The 26,418-nt window shown below is 45.8% G+C and overlaps 1 protein-coding gene across 1 annotated transcript in view; it reads left to right on the forward strand.

The window, feature by feature from the left end:
* Positions 1–26,418, forward strand: part of LOC147446654 (uncharacterized) — a 95,883-nt gene that overhangs the window by 8,299 nt on the left and 61,166 nt on the right. The window contains exon 2 of the mRNA XM_086525844.1: positions 16,253–16,834. Coding sequence (XP_086381970.1) covers positions 16,253–16,834 — 582 coding nt within the window. The remainder of the gene's footprint in view (positions 1–16,252; positions 16,835–26,418) is intronic.

A 26,418-nucleotide genomic window follows, 5' to 3' on the forward strand; every position in this document is an offset into this window, starting at 1 on the left:
TTGGAAAGATTGTGCTCACTGCTGCTAATGGCAGTTCCTTCACACTTGTTGATGCACTTTATGTACCTGGGATCAAGAAGAATCTATTGTCTGTATCCGCACTTGCTAGACTTGGACTTGTAGTCAAATTTGTGGATGATAGATGTACAGTTCATGATCTCAGTTTTGGTGATGAAATTGTTGCATCTGGGCTTTTGTGCCGTGGGCTGTATAAGCTCACTTTGTATGACAAGTGTGGACAAAATTTTGCAAATGCTGTTGCAGATTCAAGGGCTATTTCAGATGCAAAACTTTGGCATGCACGTTTTGGTCATCTGAATTTTGCCAGTTTGCTGCGTTTGCAGAAATCTGATATGGTTGCTTCTTTGCCGCCTCTTGAAGCACCTATCAAACATGTTTGTGAAGGCTGTATTCTGGGTAAAATGCAGCGTTCTAAGTTTCCAAAGGATGGTTCAGTTAGGGCTACATGCAGGTTGCAGCTTGTGCATAGTGACGTTTGTGGGCCCATGCAAACTCCGTCCTTGGGCAATTACCTGTACTTCGTGACTTTCATTGATGATTACTCCAGGCATGCGTGGGTATTTCCGCTTAAAGCGAAGTCCGAAGTTTTTATGTGCTTCAAACAATTTTTGGCTATGGCTGAAAATGTCTCAAAATGTACTATGGGCACCCTCCGTTCCGATCGAGGGGGGGAGTATATGTCTCATGAATTTAATGCATTTCTGGCTAGTCGTGGGATAAAACACCAATGTACAGTGCCTTATACACCTCAGCAAAATGGTGTTGCTGAGAGGAAAAACAGGTCACTAACGGAAATGGCACGATGTATGGTCAAAAGTCAAGCTTTGCCGCATTCTTTTTGGCTTGAGGCCATCATGTGTGCCACTTATGTACTTAACAGGTGTCCTACGAAAGCTTTGCAGTCTATTACTCCATATGAAGCATGGCATGATAGAAAACCTTCTATTGAGCACATGCGTGTTTTTGGCTGTTTGGCATATGCTTTGGTGCCACAAGTGCAGCGCAGAAAATTGGATGATAAGGCTGTCAAATGTATTTTTGTTGGTTATAGTGCTGAAAGCAAAGGTTACAGGTTGTATCATCCGCAAACAAAACGTATTTTGGTTTCACGGGATGTAGTGTTTGTGGAAGATTCTGTTCAACCCTTGCTGTCATGTACTAGAGACAGTAATGTAAGCTCACAGGACATTTATGACACTTTGTTGCCTCTTTTCAGTGGTGGAAATACGAATGTAAGTTCCAATGAGGCAAATGTACAGCCTATGGGGGTTTCTGAAAATGTTTTAGAACAGCCTATTACTGATGCAGATGTACATGATGTACTTGATGAGGAAAGGGCTGAAAATGAGCAGGCTAGAGGTATGCCAAAATGGCTGGTGCACACTTTGCGTGACAGTAAATTGGATGCACCTTTATCTAGTCGTACTCGTTCAGGCTCTCGCCATGCATCTTATGCATCAGATTGTTATGCTTTGGCTGTGTCTAGTTTACATGATGTTGAGGAGCCTCTGTCTTTTGATGAAGCACAGAATTCAGAAAATTGGATTGCTGCCATGAAATCAGAATATGATGCACTTATAGAAAATGATACATGGACTTTATGTGATTTGCCTCCTGGCAAAAAGGCCATTGGTACGAAGTGGGTTTACAAGTTGAAACGCAAGCCGGATGGTGAGATCGATCGCCATAAGGCTCGACTTGTTGCAAAGGGTTATGCACAACAAAAAGGCATAGATTATGAAGAGACTTTTGCTCCCACTTGTCGTATGACTACTGTGCGTTTTCTATGTGCATTGGCAGCTCATTTTGGTTGGGATGTACATCAATCAGACATTGTTACTGCTTTCTTGAATGGTGACATATTTGAGGAAGTTTATGTAACGCAGCCTCGCGGTTTTGTCATAAAAGGACAAGAGGACAAAGTGTGCAAATGTAAGAAGGCTTTGTATGGGTTGAAGCAATCTCCTCGTGCTTGGTATGAGAAAGCTGACACTCATTTGGTTAAACGAGGCTTTCGTAACAGTCCAACAGAAAGCACATTGTATGTAAAGCGTGAGGATGATGTATTTCTCATTGTGGTTCTTTATGTTGATGATTTGCTGATCACTGGACCAAATGAGAGACATATTGCTGAATTTAAGGCTGATTTGAATGCTACTTTCAAGATGAAAGATTTGGGGCTGTTGCATCATTACTTGGGTATACAGTTTAAGCAGTGTGATGGTGGTATTGCCTTGTGTCAGAAAAGTTACATAGAGACATTGCTATGTAAGTTTGGACTTGAGGATTGCAAACCTATTGCCACTCCCATGGAAACAGGTTTGAAGTTGAGTCTACATGATGCTGGCGATCCTGCTGATGTCACTCTTTACCAAACTGCTGTTGGCTGCCTCATTTATGTATGCAACACGAGGCCAGATATTCAGTTTGCAGTCTCGCAGGTCAGCAGATTTATGCATAGCCCAGGGTCTAAGCATTGGCAGGCTGTCAAGAGGATTTTCCGCTACCTTAGTGGCACTTTACATCTTGGCTTGTTTTATCCCAAGGGGGGATCATTGCCGCCAGACTTACATGCTTTTTCGGACTCAGATTGGGCTGGTTGTTTTGACACGCGAGTGTCCACAAGTGGTTTTTGTTTCATGCTTGGCAGTTCATGTATATCATGGTTGAGCAAGAAGCAACCTACTGTGGCCACTTCGAGTTGTGAGGTTGAGTACAGGGCAGTCTTCACAGCTACGGTTGAGTGTGTATGGCTCAGACGCCTTATGGCTGACTTGGGTGTTGGACAGGACACTGCCAACACTATCTACACTGACAGTCAGAGCGCATTGGCAGTTGCGAGGAACCCAGTTTTTCATGCTCGCACAAAGCACATTGAGGTGCATTACCACTATGTCAGGGAGAGGCTCTCAGCAGGAGAGATCAGCTTGGCTTATGTGCCAACACAGGACAACCTTGCAGATCTTTTCACAAAGGCATTGTCTCGTGAGAAGCTTGAAGCTTTCCGCAAAGCTTTGGGCTTACTCCCCTTTGTGGACTGATCCTGTCCTCAGGGCATGGCACTTCCCTTTACTCATGTGCCAGCTCTCGTTCACCGCATCACTCCAGGGGGGATTTGTTACCATATACATGTGGTAGTGATGTGTGTGAACACACTAGGACCGCCGGGGCATTTTTTCCCTCTTTAGGAGGTTTTTTCCCCCGTGCATTGTATATACGCCCATCACTCTAGGGCTATCTATCTTTCCATTGCACACTAAGGATTACACTCTCTATTGTGTGCCTTGAGCTTCCTTCGTCTTCTCCAAGCTGTGTGTGTTTCTCTGCAACCCTAATTCCAACACGAATCTCATCCAAGGAGCCACCCTCCTTGGGAATGAGGTAGATCAGGCCCTCACTCATGCTGTCAGGCATCACTCCTTTGTGCAAAATGTACTGAAAACCACTACAAAGATCTGGGCCAAGCATGTCCCAATACTCCAAGAAAAAGCTAGGAGTCAACCCATACGCTGCCACGTCAGCATGTCAGCGCCTTTTGCGCCGCAATTTCTGGGATTCCGTACAATTGGCCACGTCAGCCTGCAAGCCACGTGGCATTTTTTCCGCGGCCACTGTGTGTGTGTATGTGGAAGCCTGCCACGTTGCCAGTTTGTGACAGTTAATGCCAGATCCCCCATCAACTATGACACCTGAAAACTTTGCCCCCGAATAGACACAGTTAGACAAGAACTCTTGTAATCAGTGAGGGGAGCAGAGGGATTTGAAATCATGTAAGACTCAAAGGCTTGCACTGGGAGGTGCCCGCCCCACTAGACCCTACACCGGGGTACAGAGATTGAATGACTGCAAGAGTTTCACTTCGAAGATTTGTATCTAGCTTTAGCATGTCGTAAAGGGATACTTGGTGAAAGGTGTGTTAGGAAATATGACGTAGCTAAATAGATAATTTGAGTAGCTTACTTAATGGAGAGAGACAATTTTTTACACAGGAGAGATTATAGAGAGAGAGAGAGAGAGAGAGAGAGAGAGAGAGAGCACACGATATACGTGGTTCACCCAATGTGGGCTACATCCACAGGAAAACAGCCACTCAATGGCTTTAGTACTTCAACAAGAAGTAGGTTACAAAGGGATTATACCCTTAATAGAGCTCTCGCCTTGCTTCACTCTCCCCACCTCACACCCACCTTGTTGCATCAACTTTCACACTCCAAAATGTGTGTAGAAATTGCCTCCTTCTATAGGCCAAAAGGGATGCTCTCTCTCATGAGAGGCAGCCGTGCGTAGCCGCCCTTGTGTAGACAAGTCCAAATGGACTCTCCAATCCGCCCATGTGTGCCCGCCCTTGAGTGAGACAAGTCCGCCTATGAAATCGGCCACCGGTCATTAACTTCCAACCACTGGCCCACGGCCATTGACTACCGGCCACCGGCCAAACGTCTGGTCGTTTTCCGACAACTTTCCGGCCGCCGTCCGGTCATAATATTTCGACGGAAAGGAATATTCCCGCTCGAGACTCGCCGTGAAAATTTTGGTTTCCGGCGAGTGATGTTTCTTCACGCACGATGGCTTCTCCTCATAATGGGGGCCTTACAAATGTGAGTTTTTTATACAGAAAATTACGAGGGGTAAATCAGGCTCCATACTTAACAAGGTGTTCTTCAGATAGTCTCTGATGTAGGCGGCATAATAGATTGGTTTAAACCAACCCTTCTCAGATTCCTGCATCAAGACTGCACCAATAGTTGAATGAGAGCATCCACAAACAAGTGGAATGGTTTTTTCCAATCAAGAGGAATCAAGATAGGTGCAATTACTAGCATTTTCTTCAACAATGTAAAAGCTCTTTCTTGCTCTTCTTTCCATGCAAACTTCACATTCTTTTTTGTTAAGTATGTCAAGGGTAATGAAAACGTCCGAGAGCAAGGGAGAATCGGATCTGCTCGCTGCTGCTGTACACTCCCGCTGCGCCATCGCCATCGCCTCCCCCCCCCCCCCTCCCCCCCTCGCGTGCTGCCCGCTGCCCTCCCTCGCACTGCCCTCAGCCCCCGCTGCCCCCCCTCGTGCTGCCCTGTTCCAGCCAGTCCGCCCGCCCTCAGCCCCTGCTGCCGTCGCACGCCCTCAGCCCCAACCCGTTTTATCCCCCCCCCCCCTTCGGCCCGTTCACCTATCAGTTTGGGTCCTCCGCCTCGGTTACTTCTTGCAGATTCGGCACTTTCGGCATCTGTTTCAACTCCTTGGAGCAGTGTTGGCGCGCCTTTTTGCAGCACCCTCCTGTCGTCCTCTTCTTACGCCACAGCAGTAGACACATATGGAGGCTCCAGCTTCGCCACAGAGGGACTCGCCAGAAGCCCCCTTGCCCGACCCCGCTGAGCCCACCATTCGACTTGCTCTTTTGCCTACAGAGCAAGCGAGCCTTGCCGCCGAGGTAGAGCGATTGCAGGCGACCTCGGTCATCTGCAAGATTCTCGGCACCCGACCTAGCAGAGGAGAGTTGCGAGACCTTCTCCAGGCCTGCCTTCTCGCAGAGGTAGGAAAGATTTTGGATGTCCAGATTCTCGGACGGGGTTACTATCAGATCGAGTTTGAGTCCTCCGAGATGGCGTCCAAGGTCATAGCTATGAGTCCACTCGCCATCCGAGCCTCACGTGTCCACTTTCGACAGTGGCGACATGGTTTTGACCCAGCTCGGATGTTCTAGTAGAGGAGGCAAACATCCCCATCTCAGTCTGCTTTCCGGGTTTACGGAGGGAGTACCTACCACTTCTTTCCAAGATCGGTTCCGCCATTGGGACTGTCCTGGAGACACCTCGCACGGCAGCATCAGTAGCTGCCAAGGCGGCTGGCATTCCCTTAGTTCGAGTTTTGGTCAGAGATACCTACACGCTCCCGAAGGTTATCCTTCTACCTCGGGTGAGTGGGGGTTGGTTTCGACAGAGTGTGGAGTACTCGGGCCTCCCGAACCAGTGCTTCATTTGCCGCCAGATGGGCCATCTAGCGAAGGCCTGTCCACGGAGGAGGTCGTGACCTGCACCACAGCCTCAGCCCCAGCCTCCTAGGGCTGGCCCGCAGCCACAGCCAACGGCACAGCGTACAGATGCAGAGCCACCCTCCAAGCCTGGGGCTCCAATGGAGGAGGGGTGGCAGCAGGCCCGTGGCCGCCGACGCCAGGGGCCACAGCGTCAGCTTGGCACTCAGAGTGGCCCTCAGGTGCCTACTCAGCAACAGTGGATTCCCACGGGGAACCGTTTTGGTACTCTCGAGCAGGAGGAGATCCCTACGCCAGCCTCCACCTCCGCTTCTCCCTCGACAGTCGCTCCCCTCCCAGAGTTCCCTCCCTTTGCCTCATCCTCCCCGCCTTCTGCTCCCGTCGCCTCTCCACCCCGCCCCTCTACCTCTGTCGCCCCATCCCGCCCCTCTTCTCCTCCACTCTCCCCAGCTCCCTCTCCTCCTCCTGCTCCAGTTCCTCAGTCGGCTCAAGCGACTGGTCCCTCTCCGGCGGCTAGGAGATCTCTTGGCAGTGCCTTTGCCACGAGTCGCCTAGCGCGAGAGGGTCAGCCCTTCTTGCGGCCCCCTCTGCAGATTCAGACCTCCCTTGCAGCCATCCCTCATGGGCTGACGAGCATTGACATCAAACGCCGCTGGGACTTCTTCGACTACGGGTTCACTTGTTTTCTCGGCGACTCCGCAGCAAACCATGAGGCAGCCTGTTTCAGGGTCCATGTTTTGTTCCTCGCCGCTAGGGGGACAGAGGCCCTGGACTCAGCAGTTGGTTTCTCCTTCCCCCTCTGTGGTAGGACCGAGTCAGAGTGGTCCCTTGACTCAGTGGTGGGATGGTTGCATACACAGGTCTTAGAGTTCTCTCACCACATGGGAGAACTTGGAGTTACAAATATGCTGCAGACTTTGTGGCCATTGGCCAAGTTTGCGGTGACACCCCCAGACTCGGCACGATGTAGGCACATTGTGGTGTACTTCTTTGCTGATACGCAGTGTTTGCCTTGCTATGTATACATTCATGAGGACTCCTGGATAGAGGAGGTTGCGGTACGTATGGCTCGCTCTGCTTGGGCTTGGGCTAGGCACTCACTGTAGTCACGCCTATCTAGAGGACGCTCGGATGCGGATTACTCCCCATCCAAGCCTGCCTCGAAGATAGCCCGTCTTGCTGCTGCGGCAGCATCTGTTCTCTCTCGCTCCCCATGAGGATCGTCTCATGGAACGTGCACGGACTAGGTGGGCCGCATTTTCAGCGACAGCGGGGCCGATTGCGTCAGGAGCTTCAACGTTTCCTTGTGGGAGGAGAGATTGATCTTTTTATGCTTCAGGAGCACCATCTGTGTGAGAGCCACATTCGGCGTTGTGGTCAGATTTTGCGTAGACGGTATGATACCTTCTGGTCAGCTGCTTTTGGACCTGGAGGCATCCAGGGAGGGGTATATATGACTATTGCGGACTCATTGTAGCAGGCCATTGTAGGCAGAGGGATTATTGTGCCAGGAAGGGCTCAGTGGATTACTATGCAGGTTCAGGGTGGCCTTGTGGGCTTCCTGAACATCTATGCGCCCAATGTGGCGAGTGCTCGTGCAGAGTTTTGGTCACAGATTGTTGAGTCTTTGCCGCAGGCCGATCATTGGTGTATAGGAGGGGACTTCAACATATTGGAGGACCCTTCTGACAGGATTGGTGGCAGCCACGCTACTGTGCATGGAGTTGAGTTGGCAGCTTGGGAGAGGTTTTGTATGACTTTGAGGGTCTCGAATACATGGCAGCACTCAGGTTTTGTGAGGCCCCCAGATAGTCTTGCCTTCTCTAGATCGGACCGCAGAGTGGGAGGAGTGAATCTATCGCGGATAGATCGCTTCTACACTAGTGACCACTTCAGTGACTTGGGGGGTTCAGTGGGCATCCTGGCAGGGACTTCCTTCTCGGACCATGCACCAGTGATCCTCACAGTGGCAGACAGGCAGAGGAGTGGGAGCACGATGCTCCGCATCCCAGAGAGGGTCTTGTTGGACTCGGCACTCAGAGAGAGGGTAGAGGCTCTCTGGACAGAGGGTATGGACAGACAGGATTCACCTGCAGACAGAGTGGCCTCACGCCTAGCTTAGCTTAGCCACTTTTTTCTTCAGGAGTCTCTGGCTCGCCGGGCTGCAGCGAGAGAGGCGGAGCAGCGTCTCAGACGGAGCATTGCTTCACTGGAGAGGATGCAAGAGGATCATCCAGACAGTCCATGGTTGGAGGAGTAGTTACAGCAGGCTCGACAGGAGCTTGCTAGCACATAGGAGAGGCGTCATGAGTTTGCCTTCCACCGACAGGCATCTCAATGGACTCAGGTGGGTGACAGAGTGACTGGTGCTTTTTTTGACACAGTGGGGCCTCGGCAATCGCAAGCCAAGGTCAGTCAGTTGAGGAGGCCCGATGGGTCAGTTGCTTGTGAGCCCGAGGATATGCGTGCAGTCGCTACTGACTTTTACCATGAGTTACTGTCGGCTGAGCCTCAATCAGAGCGGCAGGATGTATGCAGGGAGCAGGTTTGGGCACAGATGCCATGTCTTGTGACAGAGGAGATGCGCCAGAGGCTAGAGATGCCACTTCATCTTGAGGAGCTGCACACAGCTCTGAGGGCCCTCCCTCGTGGTAGCTGTCCAAAATTACGCTGGTAATTTTTCGTGCCAAGATTTTTGGGGATAACAGCTTTTGAGCTGAGAAGCTTTTAGAGTTGAGAAGCTTTTGATTTTAAAAGATTTTGGGGCACTGCTTTGGGCATCCCTTGTACGTATAAATTAGTGGGCACGGCTTCTCTTTTCAGAGCATCTGGACGCAGAGTCTGAGAGTGAGCACCTACCCGCTCTCTTGAACTTTGAACTCAGATTAATACAAAAAGAAATACCGAAAGGGACGCCAGTCTTTGGGGCCAATACCTCTAGGCACGGAACTAGGCCGTGCCGTGTCAATTTTGTGAACTATTTTGAAGTGAATCTCTATTGTGTCGCGGTAGAATCTCGACTTGGGGTGTCCAAGTTTGTTACAGTGGTATCAGAGCACATCAAATTTCTCTTCTACCGGGAAATCCGATCCTTTTCTTGCGGCACTTATGGATTCCAACAAAAATCAGTCGACTTCTTTTGCATTTGCGAATGCAGGAGGAGATCACGAAGAAGATTCTCATGAGCAATCAGAGGAAGAGTGCGGCCCACCTCGGCCTACTCAGTCCGAGATTGAAGAGATGGAACATCGACAATTAGTTGACGAGGCAACAAAGCAGATGATTAAAATTGCGAAGGATTCAAAATTTGTAAAATTTTTGTCTCAGCAATCCCTCGCAGAAGTACACACTCAGTGGCAGAAGGCCACAAAGCCACCCATTAAACCGGCAATCAAGAAACCTCCTTCTCCGAGGATGTTTATCAAGCAAGAATTACAAGAGGTGGTTCAGACACAAATTAGCCGGCTTTTGGACGCAAACAACAAATCCAAAAAGCATGAGGAAAAGCACAAGAAAGGGATTGAATTCCCGGGTTATTTGGGTCGTCAATCTTCTTTTGCATCGGCGAGAAATCAAAAGAAGCATGTACGATTTGAAGGACTACCAAGTTGTTGTTCGCCTTCTTCTTCTTCTTCTGATAGTTCTTCTAGCTCTTATGACTCGAGCAAAGAAGACAAAAAAGGTAAAAAGCGAAGCAAAAAGCAAAGCTTCAGAAAGGACAAGAAGAAGGCAAAGAAGCCTAAATTTCGCCCAGTTTCTGACAATTCTATAGAGGAGTCATCCTCAAATAGTTGGACTCCGACGATCACATGTTTTATGCAAAGAAGAAGCATTTCTATAAAGCCAACCAATATGACTTCCTCGAAGATAAAAGCAAGAAAGTAAGAGAATTCAAAGAAGGTGGACAGTCGATTAAGTTTGACTCTTTTTCTTAATTCCGAGATGCTCCGAGGGCTTTGGCCTTCATACAACAGTTTGACATAGCTTTCTCTGGAGGGCATTACTCAAAGCACTCCAAGGTTAGGAGGGCTACATCTTTCTTCAAGGGAAATGCCCGAACATGGTGGTCCACCCTTCTACTAAGAAAGGAAGCTCCAGTTAAATGGTTGAAATTCAAAAGGCTTTTTATTTCTTCTTGGCTTACTCGGGAGTACAAATGAGATATATGAACTGTTTGGAATCATCTTCAGATGACCAAGGGAGATTCTCTGGATGCTTATTGCGAGGGATTTTGGAGCTCTTTTCTACCAGCCTCTTCATTTAAGAAGGTCTCTTTTAAGGAATAGATTGAGCTGTTTTGCTGCGGACTTCTTACTAAGATCCGAGACTACTGCTTGGAACAAAATTCGAATCCTATTCAAGAATTGATGGGTCATGCAAAACGGGGTTTTGCGATACATTCGGGCAATTTGACTTACCCCACCGATGAGATCTTGACTCAAAGAACCCAATAGAATTCTAATAATGAAAGTAGAAGAGAAAGAGTTCCCAAGAAAAGAAAGACAATGATTCACGACCTCGACTCACTCTTTGAGTGAGGGTCAACTACATCAAAGACGAGAAGTGTTTTGGATGCGAGAAACATGGGCACGTCTCCGCGAAGTGCCCCTAAAAGGCACAGCAAGAACAGAACGAAGACAAGCTAGAGAGTTCGAGAGCAGTTGAGGAACGTGGCAGAAAAGGCAAGATGAAAGTAGGACTGGTTCCAGATTGCATGGGTACTGACCCAAGCACGATTGATGAAAGTACAGAACTTTGCCGAGCTTGGGGCAAAGTGAAAGATCAAGAAGCCCTGATTTTCTTTGATGGAGGAGCCAAGGCCAACTTCATTTCACCTAAATTGGCGGCGCGGCTCGAGATCACACCCGATCGGATGGGACCACAAGGTAGAGGCAGTTCTAGCGGCACCAGGACGGGACATAGCCATTACACCTGTCATTGGCAAACTTTGGTTGCATTGTCAGGGGTATTTGGGGTACGAGGACTTTTACATAATGTCCTTGGAAGGTTGTGATGTCCTCCTTGGAGTCCCTTGGTACCATAAGAACAACGTCGTGGTCGACTATCAAGCAAAGAAAGAGACATTGACAAATGAAAAGGGCCGAAAAATTGTACTTGATGTGAAATTGAAGGGCGAGTTTGTCCCTGTTGTATCGGCTTCGGCCGTTTCCAAATTAATGAAATCCAGTCTGCTTGTTTACTCGATCTATTTGAAAGAGTTAAATGATGAACACATAATGAATATGTCTGAACTTGATAAAGAACGCCAAGATTTTCTCCACACTCATGCCGATTGCTTTTCTGAGGGCCTACCAGGCGAGTTGCCACCATCTCGTCCTGAGGATCATACTCCAGCCGAGTACTTCACCCTACTGCTCTCCGGTGTTGTTGGTTTTAAAGAAAGACGGATCTTGGAGAATGTGCATTGATTATAGAGCCTCAATAAAATCACCATCAAGAACAGATTTCCGATTCCGAGGATTGATGATATTCTTGACAGATTACAAGGATCCTCTTGTTTCAGCAGGATCGATTTGAAAAGCGGATATCATCAGATCCGAATCGTGCCGGGAGATGTCTACAAGACAGCTTTTCGAACGAACTTCGGTTTATATGAATTTTTGGTGATGCCTTTTGGCCTTACCAATGCTCGAGCGACTTTTAACCGAATGATGGATAGGATGGCACTTTCTTTGATGACATTACAGTCTTCTCCAAGTATGAGGCAAAACATAGACATCATCTGCTACGGATCTTTCAGGCATTGCAAGTTTACAAGTTGGTCATCAATTCCAAGAAGAGTGAATTTTTCTTGCCAGAGATACACTTTCTGGGACACATCGTCTCAGCAACAGGAGTACAAATGGACCCGGCCAAGATTGAGACTATACATGATTGGCCCGATTTGAAGAATGTTTATGAAGTACGAAGCTTTTTGGGCTTATGTTCTTACTACCGGCGGTTCATTAGAAAATTTGCAGAGGTTGCTTCCCCTTTGCATATATTGACACAAAAAAGAGTCCCTTTCTCGTGGGGACCCACAAAGGTGACTACCTTTCACACTTTGAAAGAAAAATTGACTACGGGACCAGTTTTGACTTTGCCGGATTTGTTAAAGTCATTCAAAGTATATTGTGATGCTTGTGGTCGTAGTTTGGATGCGGTCTTAATGCAAGAAGACCATGTCATTGCCTATGAGAGCCGATTGTTTTCAAGGCCGGAATTGACAGCACAGATTTATGAGAGAGCTTTTGGCGGTTATCCATGCTCTTACTCAGTGGCGACATTACCTACTCGGAGCTGATTTTACGGTCTTCACTGATTATCAAAGTTTACGCTACTTCTTGTCACAGAAGCAGCTTTCGGAAAAGCAGATGCGGTGGGCTAACATCTTGTCACAGTTTCACTTCCAGATTGTCCATGTACAAAGACAGAAGAACTTGGTGGCACATGCTTTGTCCCGGAAGCCTAACGTTAGTCTTGGCTATTTCCGCGATTCACCATAGAAGCTTCGAGGACATGGTCAATCGGTACGCCACAGATCCATATTTTTTTGATATATTCAGTCGAATGCAGAATGGGGAGATAGTAGCAGGATATTCCATACGGGATGGCTACTTTATGAAGAAAACGATGTTGTGCGTTACACAGCCGTTGAGGGAAAAGGTTCTAACCGAATGCCACTGTCCACCATTTACGGGTCACTGTGGATTGATACCACCTTGAAAGGTGTGGAGCGTTACTTCTTTTGGCCGAGACTCAAGAAGGATATGGACGATTTTGTACGCAGTTGCTTGGTATGCCAGAAGGTCAAGTTTGACAGGCATAAAGCACAGGGATTGTTACAGCCTTTACCCATTCCCACCCGCCCCTGGGAAAGTATTGCTATGGATTTCATTTTTGATCTCCCGAAGACACAGAGTGGGCACGATGGTATCTGGATTGTGATTGACAGATTTAGCAAGCAAGCTCATTTCATTCCAGTGAAGAAAACAGTGAAGCCAGATCATTTAGTGAGACTATTCATTGCCCAAATATTCAGATTACATGGCATGCTTGAGACAATAGTCTCTGACAGAGATCCCCGATTCACGAGTTTATTTTGGAAAGCTATTTGGGAGAACATTGGCACTCGGTTGCAGTTTTCGTCATCTTTCCACCCGCAGATAGATGGGAAATCTAAGATTGCAAATTTAGTCGTAGTGGATTTATTGAAGTCATACATTTTTTATCAGAAGACAATGGGAAAAGTTTTTGCCCTTGGTGAAATTTGCCTATAATAACACGATCCACTCTTCGACATGGAAGGTGCCATTTGAGATTATTGAAGGTGCCAGAAGGTTTCACCCTTCCTAAGCACGAAAGATAAGGATTTTGAAGCCGACTAGTACACGAGGGACTTGGACAATGCATGCCCAATCCAAATCGACGAGCGAAAAATGGAAACTCGAAAGTGAAACCAGCTGCATCCACCACATCCTCAACCACTCGAATGCCACGGCAGGAGAGAAAATACGCCTGGCGCGAGCGATCGACCAAAGTAAGAGAAAATGCCCGGCTCCAATGAAGGCTCTCCGCACGAAGTGAATTTCCTTCCCTCCGAGCATTCCACGATAGATGAATCATAACCTGTTTCCATGCAGAAAGCAAGGTGGAGGAAAGTGGGCAGCCAGGAATATGACCATCCATCTTACCAAATACTGCTTCCCAAATGGATGATTGTCAGTGACCAAATGAGGATGTAACCACATACTGACTCAAGTGTGCAAACATAAGAGTCCAAGCCTGAGATTGTTGTGTAAGTGTAGGCAAAAGCATAGCCTTCCTAGCAAGGACATGCCTACGCAGGTCCAAAATATTCAGGCCACCAAAGCGCTTTGGTGTACAAAGTTTTTCCATTGACATCAGACGCATACCTTTTTTGTGAGCATGCGTTCGCCACAAATGAGACAAAATGGCCGACATAAGAGAATCAAGACAATGGCTAGGCCAATGCAACAATGGCAAAAAGAACTGAACATATGCCATGAGGATACTCTGAACAATCCGCAGGCGAACATGTAGTGGCCAAGTAGAAAGCTTCCAGTAATGCAATTTAACATTCAAGCGATTCATAACCCAATCCACTTTCTGCGTGTGAGTAAAATTCCATCCAATTGGATAACCCAAACGCCTGGTGATTACATGCGGAAGAACAATCTCTCCTAGCCACAATAGAGCATGCCAATCACAAGAACGAAGTGGCAAAAGCTTTGATTTACGAAAATTGACTTTAAGACCAGCCGCACTCGCAAACAATTCTAAAGCTTCCATAATCACTTGAACATCGCTCTGCTGATTGCGGGGCATAAACAACGAGTCATCCGCATAAGCCTGCCCAATAAAGGTATGACCCGATGGTAGTTGCAAACCATGAAGACGCTACACAGAAGGTCAAGTAATCAAGATACATTAGCAAAGGATGAGAGGCAATTGCATACAGCAAAGCACTAATGGGGCAACCTTGCCTAAACGAGCAACCAAACAGCCATGATTCAGTCAATTCCCCTTCCAGGATCGCAGAAGACGTACTACCATCGTACAAGAAATAAACAACATTGGCCAACTTAGGACCAAATCCTAGACATCTCATTGTGGCAGCAATGAAGTCCCATTGCACAGTGTCAAAGGACTTTTCAATATCAACTTGCATGACCAGCACATTTTGTTGCGTATACTTAGAATACTCCATGCCAATCATAACATTGGCCAAATTGTCCATGATTTGACGACGAGGAATGAAACCATACTGGGCCTAATGAAGTCCTGTAAACAAATGGTCCTTGATGCGGTGGGCCAACATTTTAGCCAAAATCTTGTAAACCACCGGCATCAAAGTTATGGGCCGCCAATGAGAGAACTGCTCGCAAAGCGCTTGCTTGGGCAACAATTTAAGTAAACCCTCTTTCCTTGAAATTGGGAGATCCTGTTTCTCCCATGCCACATTTAACATGAACAGCAGGAGCTGTTTAAGATCATCCCAAAAGGTGAGGAAAAATTCCACAGTAAGTCCATCCCAACCGGGAGATCTCCACCGGCCCAATGCAAGCAACGCACTATGCAATTCGGAAACAGAGAAAGGATCCTCAAGGCAGTGTGCTTCCTGCGAAGACATGATCGGACAAACATAAGAAAGCAACCATTCACGCGCTCGACAAGCTGCCGAAGAAGGCTGAGATGGAGCAGCAAACACCTTACGATAATGTGAAACCATAACACACACACACACACACACACACACACACACACACACACACACACACACACCAACACACACGCACGCATGCACAATATTTACAAAAACCTGTCACTGTTTTTCTATGCCCTGAAACAAAACATTTACAAGCCTCAAAACCTTGAAATGGACAAGACCTCAAGATGTTTCATGCCACATTGGTTATGTGTGCACTCCACAGCACTAGGCTTTGCTCTCACAGTCGAGTTGATTACAACTGACCCCTTGGGTTCCTTTTATGGGAGTTGAAGTCATAAAGTTGGCCCCGACAGCTAAGCGCCCCATAAATCCCTCATTGAGAGTATGGTGATTGTTTAGCCTTTCAAGAAAATTTTCTGAAACAGATTTCCAACAACAATCTCACTTTGCTCAACATTTTGGGCTTGCTTTGTTGACTGCTCTCCCTTCATTGCCCTAGGGCTGCTTTTCTGCTGCATCTTTCTAGTCACCTGTACAGCGTGCCACATCAGCCCTGTACGCTCAGCAGCTCAGCCGGCATACCTGCTGCCATGACCATGAACTGATATGCCAGCAATGATGTCCACATCACCTTGGCTTGTTGCCACATCATCCTCTGCACTTCTATGTAATAGCTACTTTTTTGTACTTTTGTCTTGGATTACCCTCAAGAAATTACAGTTTTTTGCTAAAAACAAGAAATTGTTAGTCCGTGGTTCAGGCTAGAGGGCACAGTTTGATTTGATCACCCATGGTTTAGGCAGAATTTTTTGCTCAACGAGAGAATATCAAGAGAGAAATTCTTGTTCCTTCTTCTTTTGATTGAGCTAAAGAATCCATGAAAAGTAATAAACTGCACGGAAGGGCTTAGTGACGAGCTTCATATAACCATAAACTGCAGTAGGTATAAACTGTGTTTGAGTTTCCATTTAGTGTTATGATAAAGCCATTCACTGTATTTTTATTTTCAGAAGAATGTCACATGCTATTTACTTTATGTCATCCTGCAGACTCTAGATGTGAAAAGACAAGCTCCTTACGATGCTCTACATATAGGAAGCTCACACTTACCACACTATACACAGACAAGGCAGAGCAAATCACGAGGGCCACAAGATATTTTCTCTAAAAAACATATAGATGACTTTTGCAAAGAAAGAGAACCAGAAAAAACAGATTTTCAAGGGCTTCCCCACCCGGAGTCATACTTGGAGAATGTAATTCTGGCACTTTCTTTGCTGAAAGATGAAGGTCATGCCAAAGAACCTCTGCAAGCCATCATGTTATCAAATACCAATGACACAAAGTCAGAAGATGAGATTCATTCACAGAAAAGTACATTAGAAACAAGCTTGCTCGATCGTATATGTGATGCACATAAAAGCACCTCAGTAGAAAAAAAAGACTTTGGTGTTGATATATATGATGAGACTTCGGCAAAAAATGAACAAAATGATGGTGTGAATGAGCCATGTATTCAGAGTGTTAGACAAAATGTCAGCAACCCTTCTCAAGAAGTTGTGCAAGCAAGCAAGTCAAAGGAAAATAAAGGAAAGGGGTTAGTGGATGATTGTTTTGCAGAGGAGCATCAGGTATAGATAAGATGCCTTCTTAAGTGTTTTCTTGTTGCTAAGTTAACTGTCTCAAATTTTTCTTAGATATGTTCATTAGCTTGGATGGCATTGCTAGTTGTTTTTTAATACAAACAGAAAGTCCCCAAGGGACAAGCTGCACCAATATCATATATAAGAGGTGACTTGGCCAAGTCCTTAGATTATCTGGGTGCGGATATATGTATACACTCTCTCAGCAGGGCCAGCAAGACCATAAAAGTTGGGATTGATTCCTCTCACAGGGGTTCTCGGTATCAGCACACTTGAATGTACCTTGTCACTATTAACACTTCATTAAATGATCACTCAAATAGAAACCAATTCTTGATTTGTAAATGTGATCTCAACAAACAACAACATTGCATGGCGAAGCTGCTAGGACCATGCTAGAGATTCTGGATTGCCCATGCCTTACTGCTTTTCCTAGAACAATGCGATTCTTAAATTGCTAGTTTGTCATTTGAGTTTTGTGAGATCCTTTTTTGCCCTAATGCTGTACTTCACGCGATAGAAAGGTCCTTGTTTCTGCCAAGCAAGTCTCTTTTTAAAAAAAAGGGGATGCTTATATCAAGAAATGGACAAAGCTTCTCTTTGTTTTAGCTTGTGCAGAGTGTAGGAAGAAATCTATGTCGTGCTCTCTACAGTGGTGCTCCTCAATGCAATCTGCAAGAAATCTCACTACAAACACAGGAGAAACATTGTAGAGCAATATGAAACAAAGCAAGACTATACTTTGAATGACACAACAACAGACTCCAAACCCAATGGAAGCTCAACTATACTCAAAGAAATTATAGACTCTGGTTGGCAGCACACTCAGCTCCAAGCCCAGGTAAAATGGGGGTGTCGAGGGTCCAATTGTGCAAGGAGAGTGCAGGTGTTGAAGTGCTAGACTGAAACACAAGACTCTAGACTCAAATGACTCATACGACGCATAGGTATCTCCAAATACCAATTGAGCATCTTTACAAAACATAAAGGGCAACCAACGGCCAACACAAATATCTCTAACAACACAGCTTTGCCTATCTTTGAACTGTGGTGGCGGTGAACTGGCGATGGTGTCCTCTCGACCACCACTCTCTCGGTCTGCCATGTGTCATTGTCTAGGTGACCACCCACTGTGAACCCAAGGCTAATTGTAACCGGTGGCAATGTCCAGTGACATTATAGCCTGCTACAGGTTGTCTGACCACTCACCATCCCACAATGATGGTATAGCTAGCTGCTAAGGTCTGCAAGTAATGGTGGAGATATGTATATTGAAAAGCAGCAAAAATAACCGTTGAACTACTGATGCTATGATGATGGTGGGGCGGATAGGGGATGGAGGCCACGCATATGGAGCAGGATAGGGGCCAAAGCTTAGATCAGGATACATTTGACAAGGCACTCCTGCCAGGTTAGCAGCAGGTGGAGGGGAGACAATGTTAGAGGCAGAGGGTGCTGGTAGCTGATAGTCTGGAAAACCATTGAAAGGAGGAGCATAATGTGACGAGGGTGGCTATGTGAAAGAGGCGAAAGATGAACCCAGGAATCGAGAAGATTCGTTGATGAGTGCGCAATGCAGAAGGGATGCAAGGGCTGAGAGATTAGGGTTTCGAGAAAAGAGAGAGAGAGAGAGAGAGAGAGAGAGAGAGAGAGGTTTTTGGTAGAGCTTCTTCTCACATAATGTGTGAGCTCCTTATCATTCTATATTATCAATAACAAAGAATAAGATTAGGATTAGTGAGTGGTTAGTCTGTGATGGGTATGGCCTAATGGCCTTTATCCCCAACAACATACCACTTAAAGGCCAATGTGCCAATAAGCGAAGAAAAGGGTAAGTAGAGTATAATGGCTCTACCCAATGCCCATCAAGTCACGACAATATGCAAAATGCTTAGGAGGTAACCCTATGTGAGAAGGACAACAGGGTTATCATGTGTGTGCACCTTGACAAGCTGGATGCACTTGTCCTAAAGCATCTCCCGAATGAAATGATACTTGATCTTAATGTGCTTTGTCTTCGCATGAAACATAGGATTTCATGCTAGTTGAATAGCACTTTGACTGCCACATTGCAATATCGGAATCCAAGCATTAACGCCCAAATCTCCCACTAGACAAGCAAGCCAAATAGCTTCTTTCACAAGCTTCAAAGGCGGCCACATATTTTGCCTCAATGTTTGATTGAGCAATGCAATCTTGCAAACGAGATCTCCATTATATTGCGCCCCCAGCAAATGTGAAAACATAGGCACTAGACGACCTTCTATTCCATGCATAATCAGCATCTATGTATCCTTTTACACATGCCTCCTTGTTTCCAAAGCATAAGCATTTGTCCTGTGTACCTCTCAAATATCTCATCACTCTTTTCACTACCTCCCAATGCTTCGTACTAGGGTTAGACACATAATTGCTACTAATCCCACTACAAATGCAATGTCTAAACGTGTAGCAATCATGGCATACATCAAGCTACTAACAGCAGATGCATAAGGAATCTTCACCATTCAACCTTTTCCTCCTTTGATTTAGGACAATCAATTTGGCTAAGTTTTACATATGAAAGTAACGGGCAATTGGATACTTTGTCCCTCTCCATATTAAAACGTTGAAGTACCTTGCAAATGTACTGAGTCTGAGATAAATAAAGAATTTTCTTGCTTCTATCTCTTGACAATCCTCATACCAAGAAAGTGATTGACTTCTCCTAGATCTTTCATATCAAAGTTCTTGTGCAACTTTGATTTCAATGCATCTATCTCGCTTGTACTTTTCCCCGGCGATTCCCGGCGATAAGTATGTCACCTAGGTCAATATCAAAAGACTACCATCTATAGATCAAAAGACTATCATCTCCTAGATCCTTCATCAAGGGGGAAGCTCTTTGAAGGGTAATTCATTAGACACAGTTGTGATCTTTGCTTTGGTTAGAGAGTTAGACACAAAGAAGGTTGGGGTCTTGGCAAACTAACGTAGAGGAGATTTATTTCCTCTTGTAAGGTCCTTCATAGGCTCACCAATCCCAAGGGCTTCCACTGTAGGAGCATTTGGGTCATTATCCTCTACGACCTCGACACTTGGTTTTGGTCTAACTTGGGCCAGCTACAACATGGACACTACTAGATGGTGTATCCTGATCTAATGATTGAATATAGACCACATACCAAGGCATAGACTTGGTCGCTGTCACAAGTTTATGAAGTGGTATGACCGACTTGAAGAACTGGCCGACAGGAGAAAGGGTTAGAGTTGAAAACTCTAACCTAGAAGAACCTAAAGGTGTGGCCCTGGGGCCTAAAGGGGTTAGGGTTTTAAAAACCTAACGTGACCAACTTATTGATAACAAGTCAATGGGCTTAAAACCCAAAAAAGACAGAGCACAAGGGTTGACTCATATTTTTGTACTTTACACTTACATGTTGACATGGCAGGATGTACGAATTTCCACCAATTGCGCTGGCTGCTTTTGAAAGGTTTTGGCACATAATTTTGAGAGCGAATGCTTTTAGTGCCAAGTGCTTTTGGACCAAAGCTTCTCGGGCTCTACTTTTGGGCAATCCTTGTCTTGTTTATAAGTGCCCAGAGGGCCAGTCTGGGGAAGCATCTGGACGTAGGGTCTCAAAGAGAGTTCGACGCTCAGGGAATTGTGTAACAGACTTGGACACCCCAAGTCGAGAATCTGATGCATCATACATTAGCGAAACTGAAAACAACCTAATAATCTTAAACACAATTGAGAGAGACGACACGGCACAGCGAAGTTTCACGCCCAGAGAGATTGGCCCCAATGTCTAGCGCCTCTTTTAGTATTTCCTTTTTATTAATGCTTGGCAAAGTACGATGTCCGAGGGTCCTCTCCTCCCTAGTGCTCCCAAGACAATCTGAGGGAGAGAAGCCCTGGCAATACTTTTAAAGGCTCCTGGCCCAAAAGCATTACATGAAAAGCAGCAAGTTCTAAAAGCAGCTTGTACCAAAGCAGCCAGCTTTGCCCGCAAATTGCGCCGCAGAACGTGGAAATCCGTACGCTATGCCACCTCAATAGTCAACCGCCATTTATGGAAATCCGTACATTGTGCCACCTCAGCAATTTGATGTCCTTTCAAAATTCTAGTGTTCCTTTGGCCCCATCGGACGGGACCCATAATTTGGAACACTTATAAGTTGGACATGCTACGTCATCACTTTGTGACATACCTCCCTCTTGAAAGAATTGTAATCACCCTCGATTACGCCTACAAAACCGACATAAGCCACAAACTAGTTTAATAGACACTGACTCTAAGTACTGATGCACTAGACAACACATATCCAACACTTGCACAAAGACGACAGTCAGTGAACATTCAAATCACATTCACATTACTACCCCGTCGAGATCTTGGATGAGAATCATGATCTATTGTAACGTATTTAGCAATCACATCCAGATCTGTCACTGATCTCTTGCAGATGTCTTGATTGACTAAACCTTGTTACTATCATCCCCATCCCATCTCTCCACAGAACAAGACCGAAATGTTGCAGTCATTTCTTCTTCGAGACATGCACATAAATACTACTCACATGAGAGAGCACGTATAGCAGATTCATGTTAGGAATTCCCATTTTGAAGTACTTCTTTCATAAACTCATATAGAAAAATAATGTCAGCCACATCAATATCCCTGAAATCACAAGGAAAATCGGTGACTTTATTCCAAATAGGTAATCTATGACAAAGGAGTGGAGTAACTCCCCTCTTATGCAGTCCCAACTGCACTAGATTCAACCGCTGATCTCCGAAAATCTCAGAATAGTCGAGGCTAGACCGAAAGCCTCAAGGTAAAGTTCCAGTATCTGAGGAGTATGTGCTATGTCCTCCTCCATCCACTTCGCATCCAATATCGGATAGTTCTTGAACCTAACTAAGAATTTTTGTATCACTTTACCTTTAACTCTCCTTTCCTTGTGAGCTAGTATTTGTTCTAGAACGAGAATCTCCTCGGTCTCTTCCACTTCAGGTTGCTCCTTAGGCTCCCTTTCCATTGGTACCTCACCTTTGAAAGGTTTCAACAATCACACGAAATGCATTGTGAATCTTCCAAGTATCTGGCAACTTGAATGTATCTTTTCTTGAATCTGGAAAGGGCGATAGTATTGCATACTCATTGGAAAAAGCCCCTCCTTTCCCTTTCGTTTCCTTAGGTGTGCCTTTTTAAACCACAAGAGTGCCCAATCATTATCATTCAGCTTACAAGTCGCGTCGATGCTTGGCTACTGCCTTCTTATGCCGTGCTTGGGACTTCTCAAGAGCTTCATGCACCTTGGCAAACGCAGTGTCCAGATCTCGAATGTGTTGATCTGCTTCAAAAATCTTATCTTTAGTTCTTAGAAACGGCGGAAACTCCACGAAGGGCAAGTACTTTTCCCAATGAGTCTATTGATTTGAAATATATGACTTCAACAAGTCGAATGTCATAAAATATAATATCTAACCAACCCAAATGATTTTCTCATATTAAACTGATCATTTAATGTGGGAGAATAAACGAGAACAAGGGTTAGGATATAGACATGTGCTTATGGATCTATCTCAACACGGGGCCAAGGTAAAAGGGTCCAAATGAGAGATGGTCTGTCAAAGAGCAATGCTACCTAATGGAGCTTAAAGACCTTAGGATTAGCTTCATAAAAGACCTCCAAAAGTTAGTGTGAAAAAGTCCTTTGGCCTTAGGCAAGCTAGGGTTGTGCTTGAGGTGGAAACTCGGCCCAAGCTTGAGGTGCTTGCTAAGGTGCTTGAGGTGCCTGTCATGCTTGATGACTAAGGTGCTTGGTGTGGGAACCTTCTCTAGGCTTGATAGAGTTGAGCTTGAAGTGACAACCTTCTCCAAGCTTGAAGGGTTCAAGGTGTTTCCAAAAATCAACATGATCCCTACTCAAGGGGGGACAAGTTCTCATTGTAGGAGCTAGAGAGAGGACACACACACCCTCACACAAGTCAAGCATTGTCTAAAGAAGTAACTAGGACACTTGTCAAGTTCCTCTTCATGTTGCCCTCATGGTGTGCCTAAAGTTTATTGGTTGGCCTCTCAAGGGGTCCAATGATAATGTAGCTAATTTATTTAATTGATTATGCATTTATCAACTTCTCTCTCTCAAAGGGGAAAGGGGGGCACTTGTCCCAAGGCTAGCATGGTTGCTTGATATGCACCCTACATGTAATTGGCTAGGCTTGTAGGGGTCCAATCATCTTCCAGCATGAGCTACAAGGGGGGGTCGACCAAGGAAGCTAGGGGCTAGCTTGGGGGGTATGCTCTCCCACACACACACACACACACACACTCTCATTGTGTGAAGTGCGAAATGCAAGAGCTCCATCTCCTTCTCCAAGCTTGTTGAGAAGTTGAGAGCCTACACCAACACTCTTGGCTCAATGCTTAAGCTTTCCATCTTCTTCATCTTCATTACTATGCTATTATGCTATGCTAAGAAAGAAGAGTGATGATAAGTGAGGAACTATTTCTTTCTCATATGAATGCTTCTTCTTCCTCTTCCCTGCCCTCATTCCACTCTAGCTCTCTCCACCTTTGAAGGCGTTTGAGGCCTTGGGACTAAGGCTAGGGATGGTTAATGCTTTTTACAAAGGATTATGTTATGCTTGTGATGCATGAAGTTTCCCATCTTCATTACATCACCTAGGTCACAAGGAACACAAAGATTGTATTGTACCAAGTCTCTCTTGATGGGAGAATCTATAATACAAAAGCCTATTGGAGGGGAGACAAGCTCCACATAAATCCGGTCCTCAACTATTGTCATGTTCTCTAATTCTCTCTCTTGCAAAAGTATGTTCATGCCAAGTTAATTAAGTATTGCTACCGCTAATTAAGTTCACCCTCAATGTTCTCAAAGTAGTCTCACAAAAATGCTCACTCTAATTCTCTTAATTCCGTTATTCTCAAAGTTCATAGGTCATTTCCATTACATTGGTATCAGAGCTATTGGTTTCTCTTTTCTTGCTTAAGAAGAGAGGTCCTTAACTTGTTCATGAACGGTTGGACCTGTTCATTGCAATAGGGTTGTAGCAGGGCTATGGTATCACAGGCACTGGACAGACAGTTAGTTGCAGTTGGGATGAGTCCACACTGGATGGACTTTTGTCTGGGTTGTGACACGTGGCTGGCATACAGGTGGTGGTCTAGCGGGCATGGGGCCAGACTACCACGATCACAGTTTTGAAATAGTCTTAGCTGGATTAGATATTTGTGAGCCGTTGGTGGCTCTTTATGGTTGTATATATCTGTAGCTGTTTGGGTTTTATCAGATCATCTACTTTTGTGTGGTGAATCGTCTAGAGTCTATCATCTTGAGTGGTACAAAGCACGTCTGCACCATCCCTGCACAGTTGAGTCTCGACACCCCCACTGTATCTATGAGATCTGGGTTGGAGCTGAGTGTGCTGCCATGCCAGAGTCTGTATTAGTTTCTTTGAGTTTGTCGATGTTCATGCTGTTCATGTTCAGGTTCTGCTGAGTCGAATTGTTGTTTCTCTGTTGTTCATTGTCATCTGTGTTTGCATTCTGTGGAGTGAGATCTCACGCACATGGCACTGAGGAGCACCCACTATAGAGGGCACTATACATTATCATTGCTACAGGTGCTCTCCTTTTTGGCACGTCCGGTGGGACCCGAACCCACAATCCCTTGATTAGGAGTCAAATGCCCAGGGCAGGGGATACAAGTACAGACTCTCGTTGGGTATGTACAGCAAGGTAGCTGTAGCTCTGTCCATTTCATGGGATCCTCTACACACACTTCTGTCGGATACGACCAGCCTCTTTACCTATTATCCTTAGGAGCTTCAGCCATCGGCTTCCCTACCAAATACACAGACACAGAGCATTCCTTGCGACGGCCTCGCTGGTGCACACCGACATGGCTGTGTTAGTCGACGCCCTGAGTACACTGCAAGCCAGGTGTGTCTATCAGCTGCGCAGAAGATGGCAGCTCTGGTCACCGGGAGCCATTTCTCGGCCAGAGCAACAAAGCTCAGCAGCAACAGCCTCCCACCATCGATTTCATGGATCCTCCCCCAGAGGCGGATACTTCAGCAGTAGTGGCAACGACTCTCTCTCTCTCGGGTGACAGGATCGATATGCTTTGCTCAGTCTTCTTTTGTACATATAATGATTTCTCGGTTCTCTTCACAACATAGTGTTACCCTCACCAAGACGGTGAGTGGTTTTGTGGCGGGCAACCTGTAGCAGGGCTATAGTATTGCAGCCACTGGACAGACAGTTAGTTGCAGTTGGGCTGAGTCCACACTGGACAGACTTTTTTCTGGGTTGTGACACGTGGCTGGCATACGGGTGGTGGTCTAGCGGGCGCGGGGCCAGACTACCACGACCACAATTTTGAGATAGTCTTAGCTGGATTAGATATTTGTGAGCCGTTGGTGGGTCTTTATGGTTGTATATATCCGTAGTTGTTTGGGTTTTATCGGATCATCTACTTTTGTGTGGTCAGCCATCTAGAGTCTATCATCTTGAGTAGTATACAACACGTCTGCACCATCCTTGCACAGTTGAGCCTCGACACCGGTTTCTCTGAGTTTGTCGATGTTCATACTGTTCATGTTGAGGTTCTATTGAGTCGTACTGTTGTTGCTTTGTTGTTCATTGTCATCTGTGTTTGCATTCTGTGGAGTGAGATCTCACGCACATTGCACTGAGGAGCACCCACTATAGGGAACACGACACGTTATCTCCGCTACAAGGGTAAGTGGGACAGGGATTTATTATCTTGGTTGAGAAGGACTTAGTTTGAGGTACATCGTTGGGAACTATAGTCTTAATAATGGAGTCTCTCGCGGCTTGCCTTTGGCTTAACCATTATTGAGCTACGAGCAAGCTCAATAGGAACCATAATCAATCGAGCAATGTTAGACCCTCTCCACTAGTCTTTGCAATCAACAGTGTCTAAACCACGGGTGTGGTTGCTTGAGAACTAATTTTCAAAGGTAAAGAAGAGTAGGGACTAAGGTTTTTGAGGGTACCATAGCGCAAACTAGTCGCATGGCTGACAATAACCAAGAGAGTAGAATGAACATTGATAACTTTGATTTTGCACATGAAGGTGCTAATGATGATGCCCCCATGTTTCTTAATTATCTTGTTAGCTATGGGCAACCCTATTTTGCAAGCCGAAGTTACCCAACAACTTCGTGCTTATGGGATTTCTCTTCCTCTCCAAGAGGAGAGAGAGCTTAGGAGGTCTCTTGATGAGACTTCCAAAAGAAGACTCTCTCCCATAATAGAGGAGGAATCCAAAGAACAAGAAAGAAGTGAATCTCTAAGTTCCTCTGAAGATGTGGCTCCACGAAGACGACGGCCTAGACGGTCTCCAACTCCTCCCAAGAGGAAACGGTCAACCCACAGTCCTACTCGTCACTCCGAAAGGGAATAGAGGAAACAAAGGAAGAAAAAGGCAAGAAAGAGGTCATCATCTTCTCCTTCTTCTTCACCTTCCTCCTCTTCCGACGAAAGCAACAGCCATTCTCCTAGAGAATACAAGAGGAGAGGACATCGGAAATC

Source organism: Adiantum capillus-veneris, chromosome 12 (genome assembly GCF_014529385.1).
Source record: "Adiantum capillus-veneris isolate H3 chromosome 12, ASM1452938v2, whole genome shotgun sequence".
NCBI lineage: Eukaryota > Viridiplantae > Streptophyta > Polypodiopsida > Polypodiales > Pteridaceae > Adiantum > Adiantum capillus-veneris.